At 47.3% G+C, this 19,219-nt stretch overlaps 2 protein-coding genes across 5 annotated transcripts in view; both read left to right on the forward strand.

The window, feature by feature from the left end:
- The first annotated feature begins 1,532 nt into the window (after positions 1 to 1,532).
- On the forward strand, positions 1,533 to 12,927 carry Msl1 (MSL complex subunit 1). Of its 3 annotated transcripts, none has more exons than XM_050156612.1 (9): positions 1,533 to 2,648; positions 5,056 to 5,279; positions 5,975 to 6,357; positions 8,220 to 8,267; positions 8,710 to 8,774; positions 9,593 to 9,660; positions 9,978 to 10,102; positions 10,478 to 10,550; positions 11,966 to 12,927. In XM_050156612.1, exons 1-9 carry the CDS (start codon positions 1,881 to 1,883, stop codon positions 12,054 to 12,056), a joined length of 1,845 nt encoding a protein of 614 aa, XP_050012569.1. In that variant the 5' UTR covers positions 1,533 to 1,880; the 3' UTR covers positions 12,057 to 12,927. The 3 variants fall into 3 exon arrangements, with proteins under 3 accessions (XP_050012569.1, XP_050012571.1, XP_050012568.1); XM_050156611.1 differs by lacking the exon at positions 11,966 to 12,927 and adding an exon at positions 10,790 to 11,933 and having other exon boundaries at positions 1,534 to 2,648; XM_050156614.1 differs by lacking the exons at positions 8,220 to 8,267; positions 11,966 to 12,927 and adding an exon at positions 10,790 to 11,933.
- Positions 12,928 to 15,883: 2,956 nt separating this feature from the next.
- Casc3 (CASC3 exon junction complex subunit) overlaps positions 15,884 to 19,219 on the forward strand; it is a 26,157-nt gene continuing 22,821 nt past the window's right edge. The window contains exons 1-3 of one of the 2 annotated variants that reach the window (XM_050156609.1): positions 15,884 to 16,249; positions 16,606 to 16,633; positions 17,278 to 17,315. In XM_050156609.1, the coding sequence (XP_050012566.1) occupies positions 16,022 to 16,249; positions 16,606 to 16,633; positions 17,278 to 17,315 (294 nt within the window). In that variant the 5' untranslated portion in view covers positions 15,884 to 16,021. The remainder of the gene's footprint in view (positions 16,250 to 16,605; positions 16,634 to 17,277; positions 17,316 to 19,219) is intronic. The other variant, XM_050156608.1, reaches the window with a different exon arrangement.

The following is a 19,219-nucleotide window of genomic DNA, read 5'->3' on the forward strand; positions in this document are numbered from 1 at the left end:
GACTTCCTGGAAGATCTGTGGCCAGTCTGAAGGAAAGAGGGCTGGGACTCTGGACTTTCACAGCCATTCCCAAGCTTTCAGTGTGTCATGCTTCAGAGCCCGCAAAACAGAGGGGTCTCTAACTGGAAGCTTTCACACTGGGCCAGATGTCCTCTTCATCCCTGCACGATTTAGTTAGTTTTGGAGATAAGGTCTCTCTCCATGTAGCACTGCCTGTCCTGGAACTTGATTATGTAGAGCTGGCCTCAAACTCACAGAAATTCTCCTGCCTCTGCCTCCCGAGGTGCTGGGATTAACGGCGTGCGCCACTACACCCGGTTACCTCCATAAAATTTTTTCAGTAGTGCCCTTCAGACAGAAAAGCAACCAATTAATTTACAAGTTTTTCCACAGGGAAATGTGCGAGGAGTTGGTGGCCAAAGTTGCTTGGAAAATGACGGCACACACATAGACACTATGAACCTGAGAAATGGGAAGAAGTGCTCAAACTGAAGGCCCTAAAGAACGCTTAGTCCCAATACAAGCAATCTTCATAGATTTCCTGTGCCTTCTTGCAGAAGATTCTAGCAATAGCTTAAGTCTGAGGACATGGCTGTTAAGAAAGAACTATTGGTAGTTGGCAGAACTTCACCCCAAATCCCAAGAAGGTTGTAGTAAAAACTCCCTGGGCAGCAGACATCATCTATTTTGCTGCTTCTAGAACCAGAGGTCCCCTCCATGTGTGTGCTGGACCCCTTAGAGACAAAGAACTTCGTTTCTTTCCCAACCCGCGTGGGACCGCCATGGAGCCTACGGGGTGGAAGCTTTACCTTCCACCGCTCCAAGGGGAGTCGGGGTCGGAGCTGGTCCGGAAGGTGCATGGGGCTCCGGCGTGGGCCAGGCGCGTTGCCAGGCGGCCCGGGAAGGGCCACTCAACGCAGGCAGGCTCAGCAGAGCGGTCGGTAGGCGACCGCGAGGGGCGGGCGCCCGTCCCTCCTTCCTTCCTCTCAACCCCTTTCTCTCGCGCTTGGCTTTTCCGGGGATCCTCCGCATTCCCCAGCCATCAGCGGCCGCCCTCGCCCTTCTTTCCCGCCCCGGCCCACCTTCGCCCGCTCCAGCGTGCTCGCCCTCGTCCCCGGCCTCCCCTCGTGGGCCCCCCGCGCCCCGGTCCCCTCCCCCTAGTGGCCGCGGCCCCTTTCACAATAGCGCTACCCGCCTCCCCTCCTCTCGGCTCCCGGTTCGCTCCCGCCCGCTGCCCTCTCGGCGCATGCGCGCTCCGGTCAGCGGCGGCTGCGGCGGCGGCTCCGTTTTTTTTAAAGGGAAACGCTGAGGCGCTGGGGGTGACTGTGGGGGAGGGGGAGCCGGAGCCGCGGAGACCCCCGGGGGAGGCGGCAGACCCCCCTCCGGGAGTAGGAGGGTTCTGGGCGGACCCGTCCCTCCCACCCCCTCCTGAGGAGGAGCGGAGGGGGGGAAATGGAGGCTCGGGGCGGCTGAGGCGAGCTCCGGGGCGGGGGGCCGGGGCGGGGAAGGGGGGGTGCGGGGTGGGGAGACGAGGCGGGCCCGGCCGGGCCAGGGGGGGCCGAAGCGAGCTCCGGGGATGAGCTCGGGGGCGGCTGGGTGCGAGCTCCTGCCTCTGCGGCGAAGGCGACGGTGGCGGCAGCAGAGGCGGCGGCGAGGCCCCCATGGGTCGGCGGCGGGCCTCAGCCGCGGCCTCCACTTCTCCGCTCGCCGGCGGGATGGCGCCCGGGCCTCGGAGAAGCCGCGTTAGCGGAGGCCTGCGGCCGCTCTGCTGAGACGAGCCCGCCAAACTCCCCTCCCCCTCCTCCGTCCTCGACCCCCCGCACCTCGCCCCTTCCCCACCCCCTCCTCCGTCTCGGTCCCCCGCGCCGCTCCGGACCACTATGACCATGAGATCCGCAGTGTTCAAGGCGGCCACGGCTCCTGCCGGCGGCAACCCCGAGCAGCGACTGGACTACGAGCGGGCTGCGGCGCTGGGCGGGCCCGAGGACGAGTCCGGGGCGGCCGAAGCCCACTTCCTCCCCCGGCATCGTAAGCTCAAGGAGCCGGGGCCCCCGCTGGCCTCCTCCCAGGGCGGGAGTCCCGCGTCCTCTCCAGCCGGCTGCGGCGGCAAGGGCCGGGGTTTGTTACTCCCGGCCGGGGCGGCCCCCGGGCAGCAGGAAGAGAGCTGGGGCGGTTCGGTGCCCTTGCCCTGTCCGCCCCCAGCTACCAAACAAGCCGGCATCGGCGGGGAGCCAGTCGCAGCCGGCGCCGGCTGCAGCCCCCGGCCCAAGTATCAGGCGGTGCTGCCCATTCAGACGGGCTCTCTCGTGGCGGCGGCCAAAGAGCCTACGCCCTGGGCTGGGGACAAGGGTGGGGCGGCTCCCCCGGCTGCCACCGCCTCGGACCCGGCGGGACCCCCACCACTACCTCTGCCCGGGCCGCCACCCCTCGCGCCCACCGCCACTGCCGGGACCCTGGCGGCCAGCGAGGGCAGATGGAAGAGTATGAGGAAGAGCCCTCTCGGGGGTGGCGGCGGCTCGGGAGCCTCCAGTCAGGCCGCCTGCCTCAAACAGATCCTTCTGCTGCAATTGGACCTCATCGAGCAGCAGCAGCAGCAGCTGCAGGCCAAGGAAAAAGAGATCGAGGAGCTGAAGTCCGAGAGAGACACGGTACGGGATGGGTTAATCTGCATCAGGGATGGGGAGCGCGTTGTGCGCATGCTCGGGAGAAGGGGGGCTGTAGGAGGCTGAGGTCCCCGCTTGGTTAGGGTTAGAGGAAGTTGGCCACCAGCGAAGGAGTGCTTTAGATGCTAGGTGGTTAGGAGCCTGGCTCACTGACACGTTGGGTCGGAGGGAAGGGTTAAAGGGCGGCATTCAGTGTGTGTGTGTGTGTGTGTGTGTGTGTGTGTGTGTGTGTGTGTGTGTGTGGTGGAGGCTTCGGTAGCCAAAGGGTTAATTTAAAATGACAGTCCCAGACTTGTGGGAAAGCCGTTTAGAGTGGGCAAAGACCGATTTATGAGGGGTTAAAATGATAGGGTGGGGTGCAGATGTGGCGGCTGCATAGAAGGGGTTAAAGCGCTGTTGCGCTGGAAACGCACTGTAGAGGACTGGGACATAACAGCTGTTGCTTCGGCCAGTGCTGCAGCATCTTTAGACCCGAGGGTCGTCGTAGGTCTGTTAGCCGGTAGAGGGTAAAAGATGGGTTACATGGAGTCCTATTTTAGCTTTCCTAAATGGTGTTTTCTAAATGGGAATCACTGCCTTTGATTTCAGGTAGTTTTTTAGTAGCTACCTGAGTTATAAATCATGACCCACTGACCAAGTCTCTTGAATAAGCTTGAAGATTTTGAGACATGAGCTTATTCAATGTATTCAGTAGATCCTTCACCTCCCAGACCCGCTTTAGAATCTTTAGGTAGTGGAGTAGTTTGTTATTTCTTTGAACTTCTAAGGCTTGTTCTCACTGCTCAGCAGTCTTGGGCACCTCCATGTTAAGCACACTCCCTCACACACAGGGAAACTGGTGTGGTGGGTATTGCTGTGCAGCATACCTTTCAGCCGCCTAAAAATAAACATGGTTTCTACAGTTGTGTTCAGGCTGCAGCTCTCTTTCTCACTCTCCTCTTTCCTCTCTTCTCACCCTGGTGCTGTGTGCATCAAAGGCTGAGCATGGGAGCAGAATGGCTATTCATTTTGTTTGTTTTCTAAATGAATCAGTCCCCGGTTGGAGATTGCATTCTACAAGTTGGAGTGGGAGATGAGGCAGGTCTCGTGGAAACCTCAGTGTGGATTGTGGAAGTTCCTCAACATGGAGGTGGCACTGCTCAGCTAGGACACTGCAGTCTAGGGGTGTGATGGTCCTGTAGTTACAGCACATCACACCCTTCCTTCCATGGGGGAGGGGGAGAGACCAGTAAAGAAGAAACCAAGACTGTGTCACCCACAAACAAGGTTAAATAATGCTAAGGCTGTGAATCAGAACAGAAGATGTCATGAGAGAATGGCTAACTAGGGGGACACTGCTGATGGTGGAGATTTTTGCTGAGTTCCTGAAGTAATGTTCCCTTTATAGGCTTTTCAAGGTAGGAGAAAGTGGGGTGAGTTAGTACTTAGCTTTCACTGCTTCTCTTATGTGCTGCAGTGGTCTTAGCATTGCTTAAGTCTGTTTCTCTTATTCCAGTTATTGTTTGGCCTCTTCTGAAATCTATGCAATGGATGTAATAAAGGCAGCATTAATATCACTGTCAAACGCAGGCAAAATTCTTATAGTATGGTGTAAGTAGCACCTTTTTGTCAAAACTGAGTTAATGGGAAGTTTCTCATGACAATAGACTTCCATTTTGTTTGATATTTGTGGTTCTCTTTAATTAGAATGAAAGTAATTTTAATAAATATTTAGATAAGTTACTTTTGCAGGCTCAAATGCAAAGTATAATATGTATGTCATATTTGTTGGTATTATATTACTGGTATCTATCTATTATAATTCCTCCCAATGTAGTGTGTTTTAGAAGTACTCCCTCAGCTATGCATACAGAACATTTTGGTGTAATACTGCTATCCCTAGTAACACCCTGTGCTCCTGACTCCTTTTTACTGTACTATTTGAACATTCCATCACGTCTGGAGTTCTGGAGTGAACATAGAACAGATAGAATTTGGATAACGTTGTGACACTTGAAAAGAATACAGGGCTGAGAATGTAGCTCAGTGGTGCTCAGAGGCCCTGGTTCTGTCCCTAGCATCACATACAACAGTGAAGAACATATATAAGGTTAACTTGAGTGCTAGCTGTAGCAGAGGCCTTGTTATTAAAGGGCACACTGGCCCCGCCCAGTGAAGAAGATCTTCTTTCAGAAGAATGAGCTTAGAATTGCCCCATGTCGCTTACCATCCAGACTAACTCCTACAATTGTCTTTTGCCTTTGTTGGTTTTAAGAAAAGCTATTCAGATTCATGTCTGCCAATTCAAAGTAAAGTCCATGGCAACATGCAGAAGACTGCTGAGTCCCAAATGGGGCTAAGTTCTTACGTTTAACTTCTGTGTGTAAGTCTGCATCTTGTCACTTTCTTTTAGCTCCTTGCTCGGATTGAACGTATGGAAAGGCGGATGCAGTTGGTAAAGAGGGATAACGAGAAAGAAAGGCACAAGCTGTTTCAGGGCTATGAAACTGAAGAGAGAGAGGAAATAGAGTTGTCTGAGAAAATTAAACTGGAGCGCCAGCCGGAGCTTTGCGAGACATCCCAGGCTCTGCCTTCCAAGCCTTTCTCATGTGGACGGAGTGGAAAGGGACACAAAAGGTGTGTTGATAACTTTATTCCAACTATCTGAACCATACAAGGAGTTCTTGCCTGAGTGGGTAGGAATGGCTTCATAGTAACTATAGCCTGAATCGAGAAGTCTCTTATGCTAAGGGCATGGTGGCTCACACCTGTTATCACAGCACTTAGGTGCTGAGGCAAGCCGATTGTTGTGAGTTCAAGGCCAGCCTGGGAAACAATCCCCCCCCCCAGGTTTCTGTGATGTTGAGAAATTGTCTTAAAACATTTTTTTTTTTGTCACATTACTAAATACACATGCAGCTATATCTTAGAATGGGTAAAGAGTGTCACCCTGTTGAGTCTCATGGAGAGTAGAGAGTTAGATACTTCTTTTTCTAGACAGGGTTTCTCCGTGTAGCCCTGGCTGTCCTGGAACTCGCTCTGTAGACCAAGCTGACCTCAAACTCAGATCTGCCTGCCTCTGCCTCCCGAGTGCTGGGATTAAGGCATGCACTGCCACCACCTGACCCAGATATTCTTAAACATAGATGCTTGATCATTTACCAAAGGCCTGTTGTGTATACTTTCAAGCATGACACTTACAGCCCTTGTCTTCCAAATGAACAGTAGATGTTTAGGTACCTGGATACTGCTCTTGCTTTCAAATATATTTTAATCTCAGATTTTATTCAAAAGTCAATTAATTTTATAACATTTTCTTTCCTACCTAATAGGAAAACCCAATTTGGAAATACAGAAAGAAAGACTACTGTTAAAAAGCTGGCTCCTGAATTTTCAAAAGTCAAAACAAAAACTCCTAAGCACTCTCCCATTAAAGAGGAACCCTGTGGTTCCTTATCAGAAACTGTTTGTAAACGTGAATTGAGGAGCCAAGAAACCCCAGAAAAGCCCCGGTCTTCAGTGGATACCCCACCAAGACTCTCCACTCCCCAAAAGGGACCCAGCACCCACCCCAAGGAGAAAACCTTCTCAAGTGAGATGGAAGATTTGCCGTACCTTTCCACCACAGAAATGTATTTGTGTCGTTGGCACCAGCCTCCCCCATCACCGTTACCATTACGGGAATCCTCTCCAAAGAAGGAGGAGACTGTAGCAAGTAAGGCATAGAGAACACTTGCTCTTATACCCTAGTGGTGGCGGTCAAGCTAACAAGTGTGAAATGCCTTTGGCATTTTTTAAAAAGTGCAATCAATAAAGCAGAGTTCTGTCAAGAATGAGTAAGTTAACAGCCAGAGACAGACACTGTGCAGGCATTGCAAATAGATGGAATTACAGCAAAATGTGCTCAATGTATGTGTCTGCTTACAACACTGGGAGATGTGTTTGCCAGTAAGTTGCTCATCACAAGAGCACCAGACTTGGGGGTGTAATCTCCGGCAACTTGCATGCCCTCTGAAAGAAGGGTTTTCTGTGCTGTGAAATGCATAGAACTTACACTTTGCCGTGCACGACTGTTCCTGCATTGATGTTGTGTGAAACCTGGGAGGGTGGTCTTTGGGTGTTCTCAGGGGCCAATGGTAATTTTTGATTGGGGAGTCAGCTTGGGGTGGGAAATTTCACCTGGGCCTCCGTTCTCTAACTACACAAACATTTATCTGTATCTCTATGTCCCGGTCTGTGGGCAGGAGGGATCTGCCAAAGGCCAACAGTCTTATTTACCTTACTACACTTCACAAGGTTCTGAGATGCAAAGAGTTGACGTGGATTGCAGTAGCCCATTGGTTGTTGATATATTTAAATAAAATGGTCTACAAACTATTTTTCAAACAATAAGGACTATCTTGGGATATCTGAGCTGCTTGGGGAGGGGGTGGGGTTTGGGAACTTGGTCTTTATTCCTGTTTATTTTCTTAATGGCTTCCACCAGAGATGATCCCCACCTTTTATATGAACCAGTAACTGTGATGTGTCTTCAATTGTGTCGTATTAGTCTATGATAGTTATTGTGGGTGCTCTTGGGTAATGGTGGGGAAACCTTTCTTAGGTAGAGCCTCAGACCTAAGTTTCTACCCTGTGCCTTACTATAGCAGGAATGGGGATGGGAATCCATTCCAAACAAGATGTGAGCAGTCTCCAGGCTTTGTTTGGCTGTTGTGGGGAAGACAGACCAATGACCTAATCTTTATTAGGCCTCACACTTGAGTACACGAGACAGCTAGATTCAGATACTTTTGTTGTTTCAGTCAGTTGAACAGGTTCATCTTAATAGTTAAATTTTGCTGCTACAGCAATGCTGTGTAACAATTTAGGAGAAACCGTGAAGCAACTTCCCATCCGGAATTAGGAAATGGCTTGGTCTGGAGTTCTTCTGTGTGACTGGCTGTTTTTGAAAACCCTGTCTACTCTAGTAGAACAAGTCCCAAACACATCTGAGATTGTGGGCATAACAACATGAGGGAGTGTGATTGGGAGATCCCAGTCTCTTGAGGAGCCTGAGTTACGCATCAATGTGTGAACCCTTATCTTATGATGCCCCTATCTCAAGTGGAAGTCTCAATGACTTATCCTAAGAAAGCCAAAGTCTTTGTGCATGTTGTTCAGGCTGCACCAGCAAGGTAGTTTGTGTGGAGGGAGGAGGAAACTGTTTAAGAAGACTACATATGTAAGTTCTGAGAACACTGATCTATTTATTTGAAAAATAGGGTCAACTTTTACTCACCTGCCATGTTCTGAGTTTAAGGTTTGATATCCTTGGCCATCAACTGTTGCAGGGAAACCACCCTAAATAATGAAGAAAAGAAGTCGTCTCAGTGTAAAAAAAAAAGTGGTGGGCTTATTTTCTTTTCTTTTGTCTGTTGTTCCCTCTTCCCCTTCCCCAGAGAGAAATTCTCAAAAGAACAGCTCAAAAACCAAAATGGCCTCCTAGTGAGAACATGAGTGACGCTCCTCTCCTCCGCTCTGGGTATGGGCTCTTTTTCTTTTTACACTGAGATGATTCTTCTTTCCTGCATTATTTAGGGTGTCTGATGCCATCAAGTGTTGCAGGCGAAACTTCAGTCTTGGCTGGTGAGTAGATTAGGAACTGCCGGCCGGGCCTGGGTGGGAATTGGCGGGATGGTGGCTGGTTGGGAGCTCCATTCTCTGTCTGTTGGATGTGGAAGAGCGAGAGTCCTTGGTGTTTGCTGACACTATCGTAGGCGTCCAGATGACAACGCATTTCAGTTGTTTTTCAGGAACTTCAATAGCATCCATTATGTGAATTGTCAGGTATTGGCTTAGGTCCTGAGTTTGATAGACTGCAATGGCATTTTAGGTTCTTTTATACCATAGCGAGGACACTGACTATGGCTTTGGGTGAGGCCATAAAATGGATTCCTATCACTTGGTAACTGTCTTATCTGGGGAGAAACTGCTTGTCCTAGTGAATAGTTGTATAGTTGTGTGACTTTGGATTTAAGGGTGGTTCCACCCCTCCTCTTTTTCTTTTCTTTTTCTTTATTTTTTTCAGTTCCTTCTTGGAGGGACCACTCAGTAGAGCCTCTAAGGGACCTAAATCCTTCAGACATTTTGGAGGTAAGTACCGAGAACTGTTAATGAAGAGAATTGGAAACAATAGAATATAGGGTGTACAACTGGCCCTGTGGTCGGCACCTATAGTCCCAGCTGTATCACTTGGTGCTCTTTTTTTAAATTTATTTATTATGTATACAATATCTTGTCTGCATGTATGCATGAAGGCCAGAAGGGGGCACCAGATCTCATTACAGATGGTTGTGAGCCACCATGTGGTTGCTGGGAATTGAACTTAGGACCTTTGGAAGAGCAGGCAATGCTCTTAACTGCTGAGCCATCTTTCCAGCCCTACTTAGTTAGCTACTCTTAAGACCAGAAAGGAACTTGAGGTTATTTACTTTATGCTTTTCATCTTATGGATGAGAAAAGTCGGTTCTAGAGTAATTAAGTCATTTTTCAAAATCAGTATTGAGATGGTGTTCCAAACTAAGGTAGATTCCATATTGAGTACAGAAGTTAGGCTGTGCCACTCAGCAACACAATCCTATGTTCCAAACTTACTTAATTATTGAAAAAAGGTTATTTTGATTTCAGACTCTTAAAAGGTATAGAGGTAGGGTGAGTTTATGACCCTCACACAGGCAATTGGCATGACTTATCCTGGAAAGTTATGGGGATTAAATTTGAAATTTGGGATTTCGGAAAGAATCAGGGTAAGGACAGGAGTTTCTTTTATTGATTCTTTAGCCAGAAGGTTTATAATGTATCTATGGAACACAGATATTTTTAGAACCTGAAGGTGAAAAATGCTATTCTCCTGAAAACTGAGTTATTCCAACATGGTCATAAGGAGCTTACCCCTGCTGTTCCTCTTCCAGAACCTAGACGACAGTGTGTTTTCAAAGAGGCATGCAAAACTGGAGCTAGATGAGAAGAGAAGAAAAAGGTAAGGACTAGACCCCCATCCTGGGAACATCTGAGCCCCAGAACTGAGACTTCCATATCAGGGAGAGTCTTAGGGCATGTAACATTCCTGTGGGGCGGTTGTCCTAACAGGCAGATACACGTGTTGGCCTTCCTCGGATGCCCTCCCTCAGTGCTGTTTTGTGTGGAACACCAGCACATAACTGTAGTCAGTCACTTGACCCCGGGAGAGGAGTTAAGTAAGGGTCTTCTGGCATCGGAGAGTGAATTGCTTTTGTAGGACAATTTCTAGCTAAGTAGTAATGCTGGGTTTGTTTCTTTTTGTCTGGTTTTCCCCAGATGGGATATTCAGAGGATCAGGGAACAAAGAATTTTACAGCGACTGCAGCTCAGAATGTATAAAAAGAAAGGAATTCAGGAATCTGAGCCTGAGGTTACCTCATTTTTCCCTGAGCCAGATGACGGTAAGTTGTATCTAAAAATGTAGACTTTGGGGCTGGAAAGATGCCTTAGTGGTTGAGTGCTTCTGTTCTTGGAGAGACCAGAGTTAGGTTTCCAGCACTCACATTGGTGGCTCAGAACTGCTTGTAACTTCAGTTGCAGGGGACCTGATGCCCTCTTCTGACCTCAGAGGGCACTGCACTCACATATACAAACCCCTACCCATAAACACGAAATAAAGCGAACAAATTTACAAATGTAGGCTTTTCAAGGGAAAAGGGGTACAAATCTCAGCACAGCTTGTTCTGATGAGTAAGCTGTGTTTTGGAAGTGGTGTAGTTGTTGTTACACATTTCTGACCTCTTGCCAACACGGTCTCATATGATTTTCTTCCATAGTTGAAAGTTTGATGATTACCCCCTTCTTGCCTGTTGTAGCATTTGGACGACCATTACCAAAATTAACTCCACAGTAAGTATAAAGGTTTTTTTTTTTTTTCGTTTCTCCCTTTTCAAATAGTTTATTCCTCTTTTCCAAACTCCATGGAAGCCTAGATAAAATGGGGACCTGACAAGCCAGGAAGTAGAATGCTTTTTAAGTCAGAAGTAGATGATTTGCCTCTTCAGTGGTCAACTAACCGTTGCTAGGCTTTGCTGCCACCTTCTCACTTTGCTGTCCTCTTTTTTTTTTTTTTTTTTCTTTTTTGCCAGGAACTTTGAGCTACCCTGGTTGGATGAACGAAGCCGTTGCAGGTTGGAGATCCAGAAGAAGCAAACACCTCACCGGACGTGTAGGAAGTAGCTGTGCTGGCAAGAACCCTGTCTTCAGATAGTTGTAGCATGCCATTCCAAGAGAATGGCTGAGACCTGTATATGTGACCTATGTCCTCATGTGTGTTACTCACTGGTAATGCCTTTCCATACTCCTTCATTTTAGTTTTGTTTTCGTCACCCTGACTTCACAAAACAAACAAAAGAAACCTCTTGCATTGGGCTTATTTTGAATTACGGAGAGTTATTGGGACTTCTTTTTCCTTTTTGGGGAAATGAGCTCATGCACTTATCATATAGGACGGTAGATTTGGGAGTTTTAGGAGCCACTTCTGCTCACTTGCCTGTGTTGAAGGGGTACGAGGGCTCTTCATTAGCCACGTTGAAGATGGAGTGACCCCGGTCTTGTAGGAGCTGTGCCTGCCCTGCCCTGTGCTTCCCTGGTGCGCCTTTTGAACAGTTTGGGTGTAGTAGACTTTACACTAAAGTAAACAAAGAGACCTTACCATAAGCTTTAGGACCCAAGGAGGAATAACAGATGAAGCAAGTCACCCTGATAGAGGAAGAAATAAGACTATTGTGTGAAAGTTGGTTCTCTCAAAACTAGGCTGTGATAAAGGAGGTGGAAAGAGGTGTGTGGCTGAGCACTTTCTTAATTAATGGGTAACTGAAGTTCTTTTCCCACCCCTCAAAAAAGAAAATGTTTAGAAAAAGAGATCAGGGATGTAAGTTTCCAACTAGTTCCAGTGCTAAACAGAAACGTTGTCATTTGGGGATGGCACACCAGAGTTTGTTACAGATGTCCTTACGTCACATCACTTCTCAATATTCCTTAGTGGGGTTTCATCCTATTAGCCAAACGTGTGGGGGTGAGGGAGAAAATTTGGGGCGGGTGGGGGGAGGGTATGGAAAGATATGCTTCCTTTGACTGGCAAATGTCATCTTGAAACAAAGAGTTGTACCTAATGAACCTCTGTTCGTTTTGTAAAATATAGATTTATACATGTACCATCTTGGTTACTATCTCCTGCCTTTGTTTTGTTACCAAAAGAAAAAAAATCAGGACAGCACTCCTAGGCCACTTTNTTTTTTTTTTTTTTTTTTCTTTTTTGCCAGGAACTTTGAGCTACCCTGGTTGGATGAACGAAGCCGTTGCAGGTTGGAGATCCAGAAGAAGCAAACACCTCACCGGACGTGTAGGAAGTAGCTGTGCTGGCAAGAACCCTGTCTTCAGATAGTTGTAGCATGCCATTCCAAGAGAATGGCTGAGACCTGTATATGTGACCTATGTCCTCATGTGTGTTACTCACTGGTAATGCCTTTCCATACTCCTTCATTTTAGTTTTGTTTTCGTCACCCTGACTTCACAAAACAAACAAAAGAAACCTCTTGCATTGGGCTTATTTTGAATTACGGAGAGTTATTGGGACTTCTTTTTCCTTTTTGGGGAAATGAGCTCATGCACTTATCATATAGGACGGTAGATTTGGGAGTTTTAGGAGCCACTTCTGCTCACTTGCCTGTGTTGAAGGGGTACGAGGGCTCTTCATTAGCCACGTTGAAGATGGAGTGACCCCGGTCTTGTAGGAGCTGTGCCTGCCCTGCCCTGTGCTTCCCTGGTGCGCCTTTTGAACAGTTTGGGTGTAGTAGACTTTACACTAAAGTAAACAAAGAGACCTTACCATAAGCTTTAGGACCCAAGGAGGAATAACAGATGAAGCAAGTCACCCTGATAGAGGAAGAAATAAGACTATTGTGTGAAAGTTGGTTCTCTCAAAACTAGGCTGTGATAAAGGAGGTGGAAAGAGGTGTGTGGCTGAGCACTTTCTTAATTAATGGGTAACTGAAGTTCTTTTCCCACCCCTCAAAAAAGAAAATGTTTAGAAAAAGAGATCAGGGATGTAAGTTTCCAACTAGTTCCAGTGCTAAACAGAAACGTTGTCATTTGGGGATGGCACACCAGAGTTTGTTACAGATGTCCTTACGTCACATCACTTCTCAATATTCCTTAGTGGGGTTTCATCCTATTAGCCAAACGTGTGGGGGTGAGGGAGAAAATTTGGGGCGGGTGGGGGGAGGGTATGGAAAGATATGCTTCCTTTGACTGGCAAATGTCATCTTGAAACAAAGAGTTGTACCTAATGAACCTCTGTTCGTTTTGTAAAATATAGATTTATACATGTATTGCCTTTCATTAGTCTTCAGGACTATTGTATAAAAACAAGTAGGGGTCTAATCTCCTAGAAGGTAGGGGCTTTTATCCTTGAAGAGAGTATGTCCCCGGATTATTAGCACTTTTAGAGGAGAAGCCAAGGTATGGAGGGTGTGTGGCTGGCCCATCAGCTGAGCAGGAGAGAATGGAATTGCCATTGTAGGAAGAGAAGAAAAGTTCCTCAGGGGCCTCCCACTGCTAAAGCTTTTTTTTGAGATGTTATCTGTGCTCCCTGGGTTTGATTTTGAAAGGAATTATTCCAGCAGTACAAGTAGTATTCTTGGATGATCTTGCTGCTCTCAATTCTCTTTTGTGTGTGTTTGTGTGTGGCTGTGGGTTTTCACCTGTAACCCCATCTGTTTAGGAGTGTGGTCTCTCTGTAATGGAAGCTGCTGTAAACTATTGCGGCAAGGATGTGGAGAGAAAGAGGACTTGTTCCACAGAGGCTTTCATCTCACACCTTAAGGATGAGGATATATCTAAAAAAAAATTGGGCCAGATTTTTGTGTTTCTGTTTTTTTGTTTTTAATGAGGCAAACTGGCTAGTGCTCCGACCCTGACCTGTGTTATGTTTCCTTACAATGTGCTCCTCCCACAGGAATAACCTCAATCAGTTGCCTCTTTTCTTTGTTTCTGATCCCTCTCAGGTTCCTCTTGCTACCGTGATTTGTCAGATTCCTACTTTGGGTATGGGTTAGCAGACCTAGCCTCTCACAGAGGAGTCCTCAGATCCTGTTTTGGCTAGACTGAGAGGAATCCATGAGGTGCTATCTGGCAGGACATAAGTGGATTCTATTGCTTTGGTTCTCCTTTCCCTGAGGGCCTACTATTTTTGACATCCTCTCCTAGATTTCCTTTGGTTTGGGTGTGTTGAGGTTTGTTGAGAAGGAGGTTGAAGCAAAGTTCCAGGAGTGAAATTACAGTGTGTTACAAATGTGGGGAAAATTAGTCTTATTTTTCCCTGCATGGGATCCAGCACTGTGAAATTCAGTCTTCAGTAGAAAGAAAGGCCCTGCAGTTCTTCTAAAACATAGTTCCTTATTTCTTTCTTTAACAAAGTTTAAGCTAGTGTTAATAAATTAAAAGAGAAATGCTTGTCTCTCCACCTCAGCATTGTTTTATGCCCATTTCATATCGTTGTCTGTGCTGTAATTCATACTTTTGATACCATTTCTGATGTGTAAAGTTGGCTGTCTTGTAAATATCTTATAAAGAGTTCAATTGTAAATAAACTATTGTGGCCGTTAATTTTTGAACTTTTGCCTCAATTTATTAGATTTGTTGGGAAACAAACATTAAATAATTCTACTTATATGAAAGATTAGAAAAGAATCTTATTCTTAAATAAAATAGAATGACATATTACTTCCCCCTCTTACTAAGGGACTCAATCCATTTGTGTCAGAGGACAGTTATATGTTTCGCTCCTTTGTCCTGAGCCCTTCTCTACATAAATGGCAAATTACAAAGCTCACGTGCCCTCAACGTCTGATACATCACTTCTGGATAACAATCCAGACGAGTGAGGTCCAGATCTGTTTAACTATGTCTTCCACACACATCTTTTTTCTGGGTGTTTGAAAACGCTCACTGTAGCATGAACCCCTTGGTGACTAGAGTGATGGGAAAAGATGTCGCTTCTCTCACAGTTCCTCTCGTAAGATGTCTACTGTCCCAGACATCTGTTCATGCTGAACATCCAGTTCTTACTGCTGCTTCTCACAGCCAGGACAGCTTAGCTTACATGAGACCCTGTCTCAAAAAAAAAGTCCCAAGCAGGGTATGGTGGTGCACACCTGTAATCCTAGCACCTGGGGAGGAGTGGGAAAAGGCTAGCCTGAGGTCAGGCTGGGGGATAAAGTGGACTAAAGGACAGCGGCAGACTATCCTTTTCCTTATTTAGACACTAACCTGGCGGTCCTACTCATCGGTTTAGCTTGTGATGGTTATTATAAAGTCCTGCGTCCTCCATTTTGAATCCCGGCATTTGGTTCGGGAGCTGAACTGCGTTATACATTTGGTCACCTTTCTCCAGTTGAGAGAACCAGACCCTGCAAACATGAGTCCTTCTGGTCTCTTACTGTATGAGTCTGGTAAGCGATGGGGTCCTTATTTATGAGAACAGCTCAGAATCCTGTTACCGCATGGCGATTTGGTGTATATTACCAATGTGCACTAATTAGTTTACAAACTTTCGAGGTAGCAGTACTGAGGGTTTTTTTTTTTTTCATTGCTGACAAATGCCCAAAGCATTTTCTGTCAGATAACAACACGTCAGGATTTTAAACACTAGATTTCTAATATCCCTATGTAGCCGAGGATGATCCGGCCCCTAAGTGTCCTACCAACCTGAACTACTAAAAATGTGATAACTGGGTCGGGTAGACACAGAGTTAGAAAAATCTGAATACACACAGAAAACGCCACAGTATTTAGTTGTGTCTCCACTGCAGTTTCTCCTTTCCCCTATATTTAGGCTGAGGTGCAGAGCTGGCAAATCTGACACAGATCTAAGGCTTTTTCACCTGGATTCGTGGTGTTATCATGCGATGGAATACAGCATAATGCTTCGTCTAAAATTCAGGGGGAAACGAGAAATGGAAAACGACAATCATGGGACAGCTCCAGCGCCACATTGGAGCTGTAACAAGTCGAAGCCCTCCCCAAGGAAAGCTCAAGATGGAGGAGCAAAGCACCCAGAGAAGCCGCAGGGGACCAATCCCCAGGCCCTGTGCCCGCACAGGGGAAAATGCAGGGCCGAGCCACGCCCCCTTACATCACCGGCAGACGTAATCTCGCGCTCCCGCAAACGTGCCGCAGGGCGCAGGTCCCGCCCCGCGGGAAGAGAGTCGGCCCGCGCCGGACGTGAAGCACGCCGGGACTGCTCTCGAGCCTCCCGGCAGCCTCCGCGACGGGCGTGGTGCGTAAGGAGCTGACCAGCGGTGGCCGTTCTCCGTAAGATGGCGGACCGGCGTCGGCAGCGCGCTTCCCAGGACACCGAGGACGAAGAGTCTGGTGCTTCGGGTTCCGACAGCGGCTCTCCGGCGCGGGGCGGCGGCAGCTGCAGCGGAAGCGCCGGAGGCGGCGGTAGTGGCTCGCTGCCTTCTCAGCGCGGCGGCCGCGGCGGGGGCCTGCATCTGCGGCGGGTGGAGAGCGGGGGCGCCAAGAGCGCAGAGCAGTCGGAGTGTGTGAGTGAGCGCTTGCCGGGCGGCGACCCGGCAGGGGGCGGGGTGGAGGTGCTGCGAGACGGCCGGGGCTCCCGGTAGACGGGAAGGTTGTCCCGCTGCGAGTCTGCAGCCACCCCAAGCCCCAGGGATGGGTGGCTTCCGAGCCCGGGCGGTGCTGCGCGGGTGTTGACAGAGGACTGGGGCTGGAGGTGTAGGGGATCGGCCTTCTTGATTGTGACTTAGAACGATTTACCTTTCTCCATATCCCTAGTCGACCGTTTGTGTTGAGTCTTCAGTTCTCCCTCACATTTATTTGCGGGTGGGCTCCCCACGTCTGGGAATGACTCCTCTAACCCGTGTCATCTTCTTCCTCTCAGGAGAGTGAAGATGGCATGGAAGGCGATGGTGAGTGGTTTTTAATTTATCATGATGAAGTGTTTGGACATAAATTGAGGCCACGCATTTCTAACACTGGGTTTCTCTCAGATTGTTAAGGGTTTTTCGAGACAGGGTTTCTCTGTAGCTTTGGTTCCTGTCCCAGAACTAGCTCTTGTAGACCAGGCTGGCCTCGAACTCACAGAGATCCGCCTGCCTCTGCCTCCCGAGTGCTGGGATTAAAGGCGTGCGCCACCACCGCCCTTGACAGTTTTTTTTTGTTTGTTTGTTTGTTTGTTTTTTGTTGTTGTTTGGTTGTTTTTTTTTTTTTTGGTTTTTGTTTTGGTTTTTTTTCGGGAGATGTGCCCAGGAGTGGCTTTTTGCACCCTAGTGATTCCGAGCATGGTTGTTTTGGTTCCTTTTTGGAAGGTGACAGGTTGAATACACTGCAGTTACTCAGAGAACCACCTGCCAATCGCGTAGCTTTTTGTCAGCAATGCCATATACTTCTCCATCAGTAAATAAATAGAGGCCATCATTTTATGTGCCTCAAAAGTTGATGCCTAAGTTAAATGAGGATTTTAGCCTGATACAAAGTGAGCAGTCTGGAATGTAGTTATAATCACTGTTGGTTGTTTACGCCTCCCCTTCACGTGTTTGTGTTTTCCTTTCAGCCGTCCTTTCCGATTATGAAAGTGCAGAAGATTCAGAAGTGAGTGTGATAGATTCTTTTTCCTTATGGTATAAGTCAGAAAATGTCTTTTAAGAATCTACGTTTGCGTGGTACAAAAATTCCCTGACATGTTTCTATGCCTGTGTTTCTTCATTTATGCTTTTAAAAATCTGTTAGAAGCAGGAGGTGGGGGGCGGTGAGCAGTGGTGGCACAAGTCTTTAATCCCAGCTGGGCAGGTCTCGGTGAGTTCAAGGCCAGCCTGCTCTGTGGAGCAAGTTCAGGACGCAGGCCTATACAGAGAAACCCTGTCTCAAAAAACAAAGACAAAAAAAGAGATGATCTTGTTAAGCTAATGACAGCAACTTGAAGTCACGCCTCTTCAAGCTTTGGATCACAGTGTTAGTTGGTTTATTCTCATTTGAACAAGTGCATTTCTTGTTCAAATGCACTTTGAATGAGAAGATGCTGAAGTCCTTTACGGGATGTTTGACTGTTCACTTTATACTGTCTAGGTTGAAAACACAGCCACTTGGAAGCACTTCCCCTCCCCCCATTCTGTGTAGTTTATGGGGAAAAAAAATCCATCCCTTATTTTATGGATAGGGCTTTTTGGTGTCTATGGGAGTGTTTCCCTAGGCAGACAGCATGTTTTGTTTTGATTGGATAAAAAACTTTGTCCTAGAATTACCTGTCCCACAATTGTTGAATGGACTCCTGAGTTTTATATTTTAGCGATGGGGTTATACTTGGATGAATTGTGGGTCAAGGATTTGTTCTATAAATATGTTTGTTTCCTTAGTTAGCTTTCGTGATTTGTTTGTTTTGTGATTCTGGAGCTTGAGCCTACACGTAGGTGCATGCAGAAAAGGGTTCTACCATTGAGGCTACTACCTCAGCCCTTAACCTATAAATCTACTAGAATTTTGACTGTCTTAACATCTTGGGAGATGTAGTAGTAAACATCATTTCAAAATCCCTACTCTAGAAGAAAGCAGTACTCTAGAAAAACTGAGAAAACAAAAGCTTGTGGCACAGAAATCAACTTAGCAAAACATAAATTCAAATAAGGGCTGGAGAGTTGGTAAAGAGGGCCTGAATTCAATCCCTGGAAACCACTGTAAAAAGTTGGGTGTGTTGGCATGTGTAATACAGGCAGAAACAGATCTCTGGAGTTTGCAGGCAAGCCACAGTCTAGCCTGCTTGTTGAGCTCCACATGCATGTTTACATATGTGCACATTTCTGTACAGGCATACTATTCAAATTCTAGTACTTAGGCAGGGGCGAGAAGATTGTTTCAAGTTCAGGGCCATCCTGGGCTATAAGCAAGACTATCCTGTCAGGAAAAAAAAACAGAAAATGAAACTTTTTTTTCTTTTAAAGATTTACTTATTTATTATATACACACAATGTTCTGTCTGCCTGCATGCTAGAATAGGGCACCAGATCTCATTATAGGTGGTTTTGAGCCACCATGTGGGTGCAGGGACTTGAACTCAGAACCTCTGGAAGAGCAGCCAGTGCTCTTAACCTCTGAGCCATCTTCTCCAGCCCGGAACTTTTTTTTTTTCCTACTTTTTTTTTTTTTTTCTCTCGAGGCAGGGTTTCTCTGTGGCTTTGGAGCCTGTCCTGGAACTAGCTCTGTAGACCAGGCTGGCCTCGCCTCGAGCTCACAGAGATCCGCCTGCCTCTGCCTCCCGAGTGCTGGGATTAAAGGCGTGCACCACCACCACCCAGCCCCGAAATATATATTTATTTATTTATTTATTTATTTATTTATTGTGTATACAATATTCTGTTTTGCATGTATGCCTGCAGGCCAGAAGAGGGCACCAGACCTCATTACAGATGGTTGTGAGCCACCATGTGGTTGCTGGGAATTGAACTCAGGACCTTTGGAAGAGCAGGCAATGCTCTTAACCTCTGAGCCATCTCTCCAGCCCC

This window comes from Alexandromys fortis, unplaced genomic scaffold, assembly GCF_014885135.2.
Source record: "Alexandromys fortis isolate MF-2015 unplaced genomic scaffold, M_Fortis_MF-2015_v1.1 scaffold_31, whole genome shotgun sequence".
Classification (NCBI taxonomy): domain Eukaryota; kingdom Metazoa; phylum Chordata; class Mammalia; order Rodentia; family Cricetidae; genus Alexandromys; species Alexandromys fortis.

What these genes read in the sequence shown, in the direction of transcription:
- Msl1 (XM_050156612.1), top strand. Translation starts at nt 1,881, where the DNA reads ATGACCATGAGATCCGCAGTGTTCAAGGCGGCCACGGCTCCTGCCGGC. An exon ending in TGAAGTCCGAGAGAGACACG is followed by an intron (nt 2,649 to 5,055) that starts GTACGGGATGGG and finishes ACTTTCTTTTAG; the next exon opens with CTCCTTGCTCGGATTGAACG. An exon ending in TTACCAAAATTAACTCCACA is followed by an intron (nt 10,551 to 11,965) that starts GTAAGTATAAAG and finishes CTTTTTTGCCAG; the next exon opens with GAACTTTGAGCTACCCTGGT.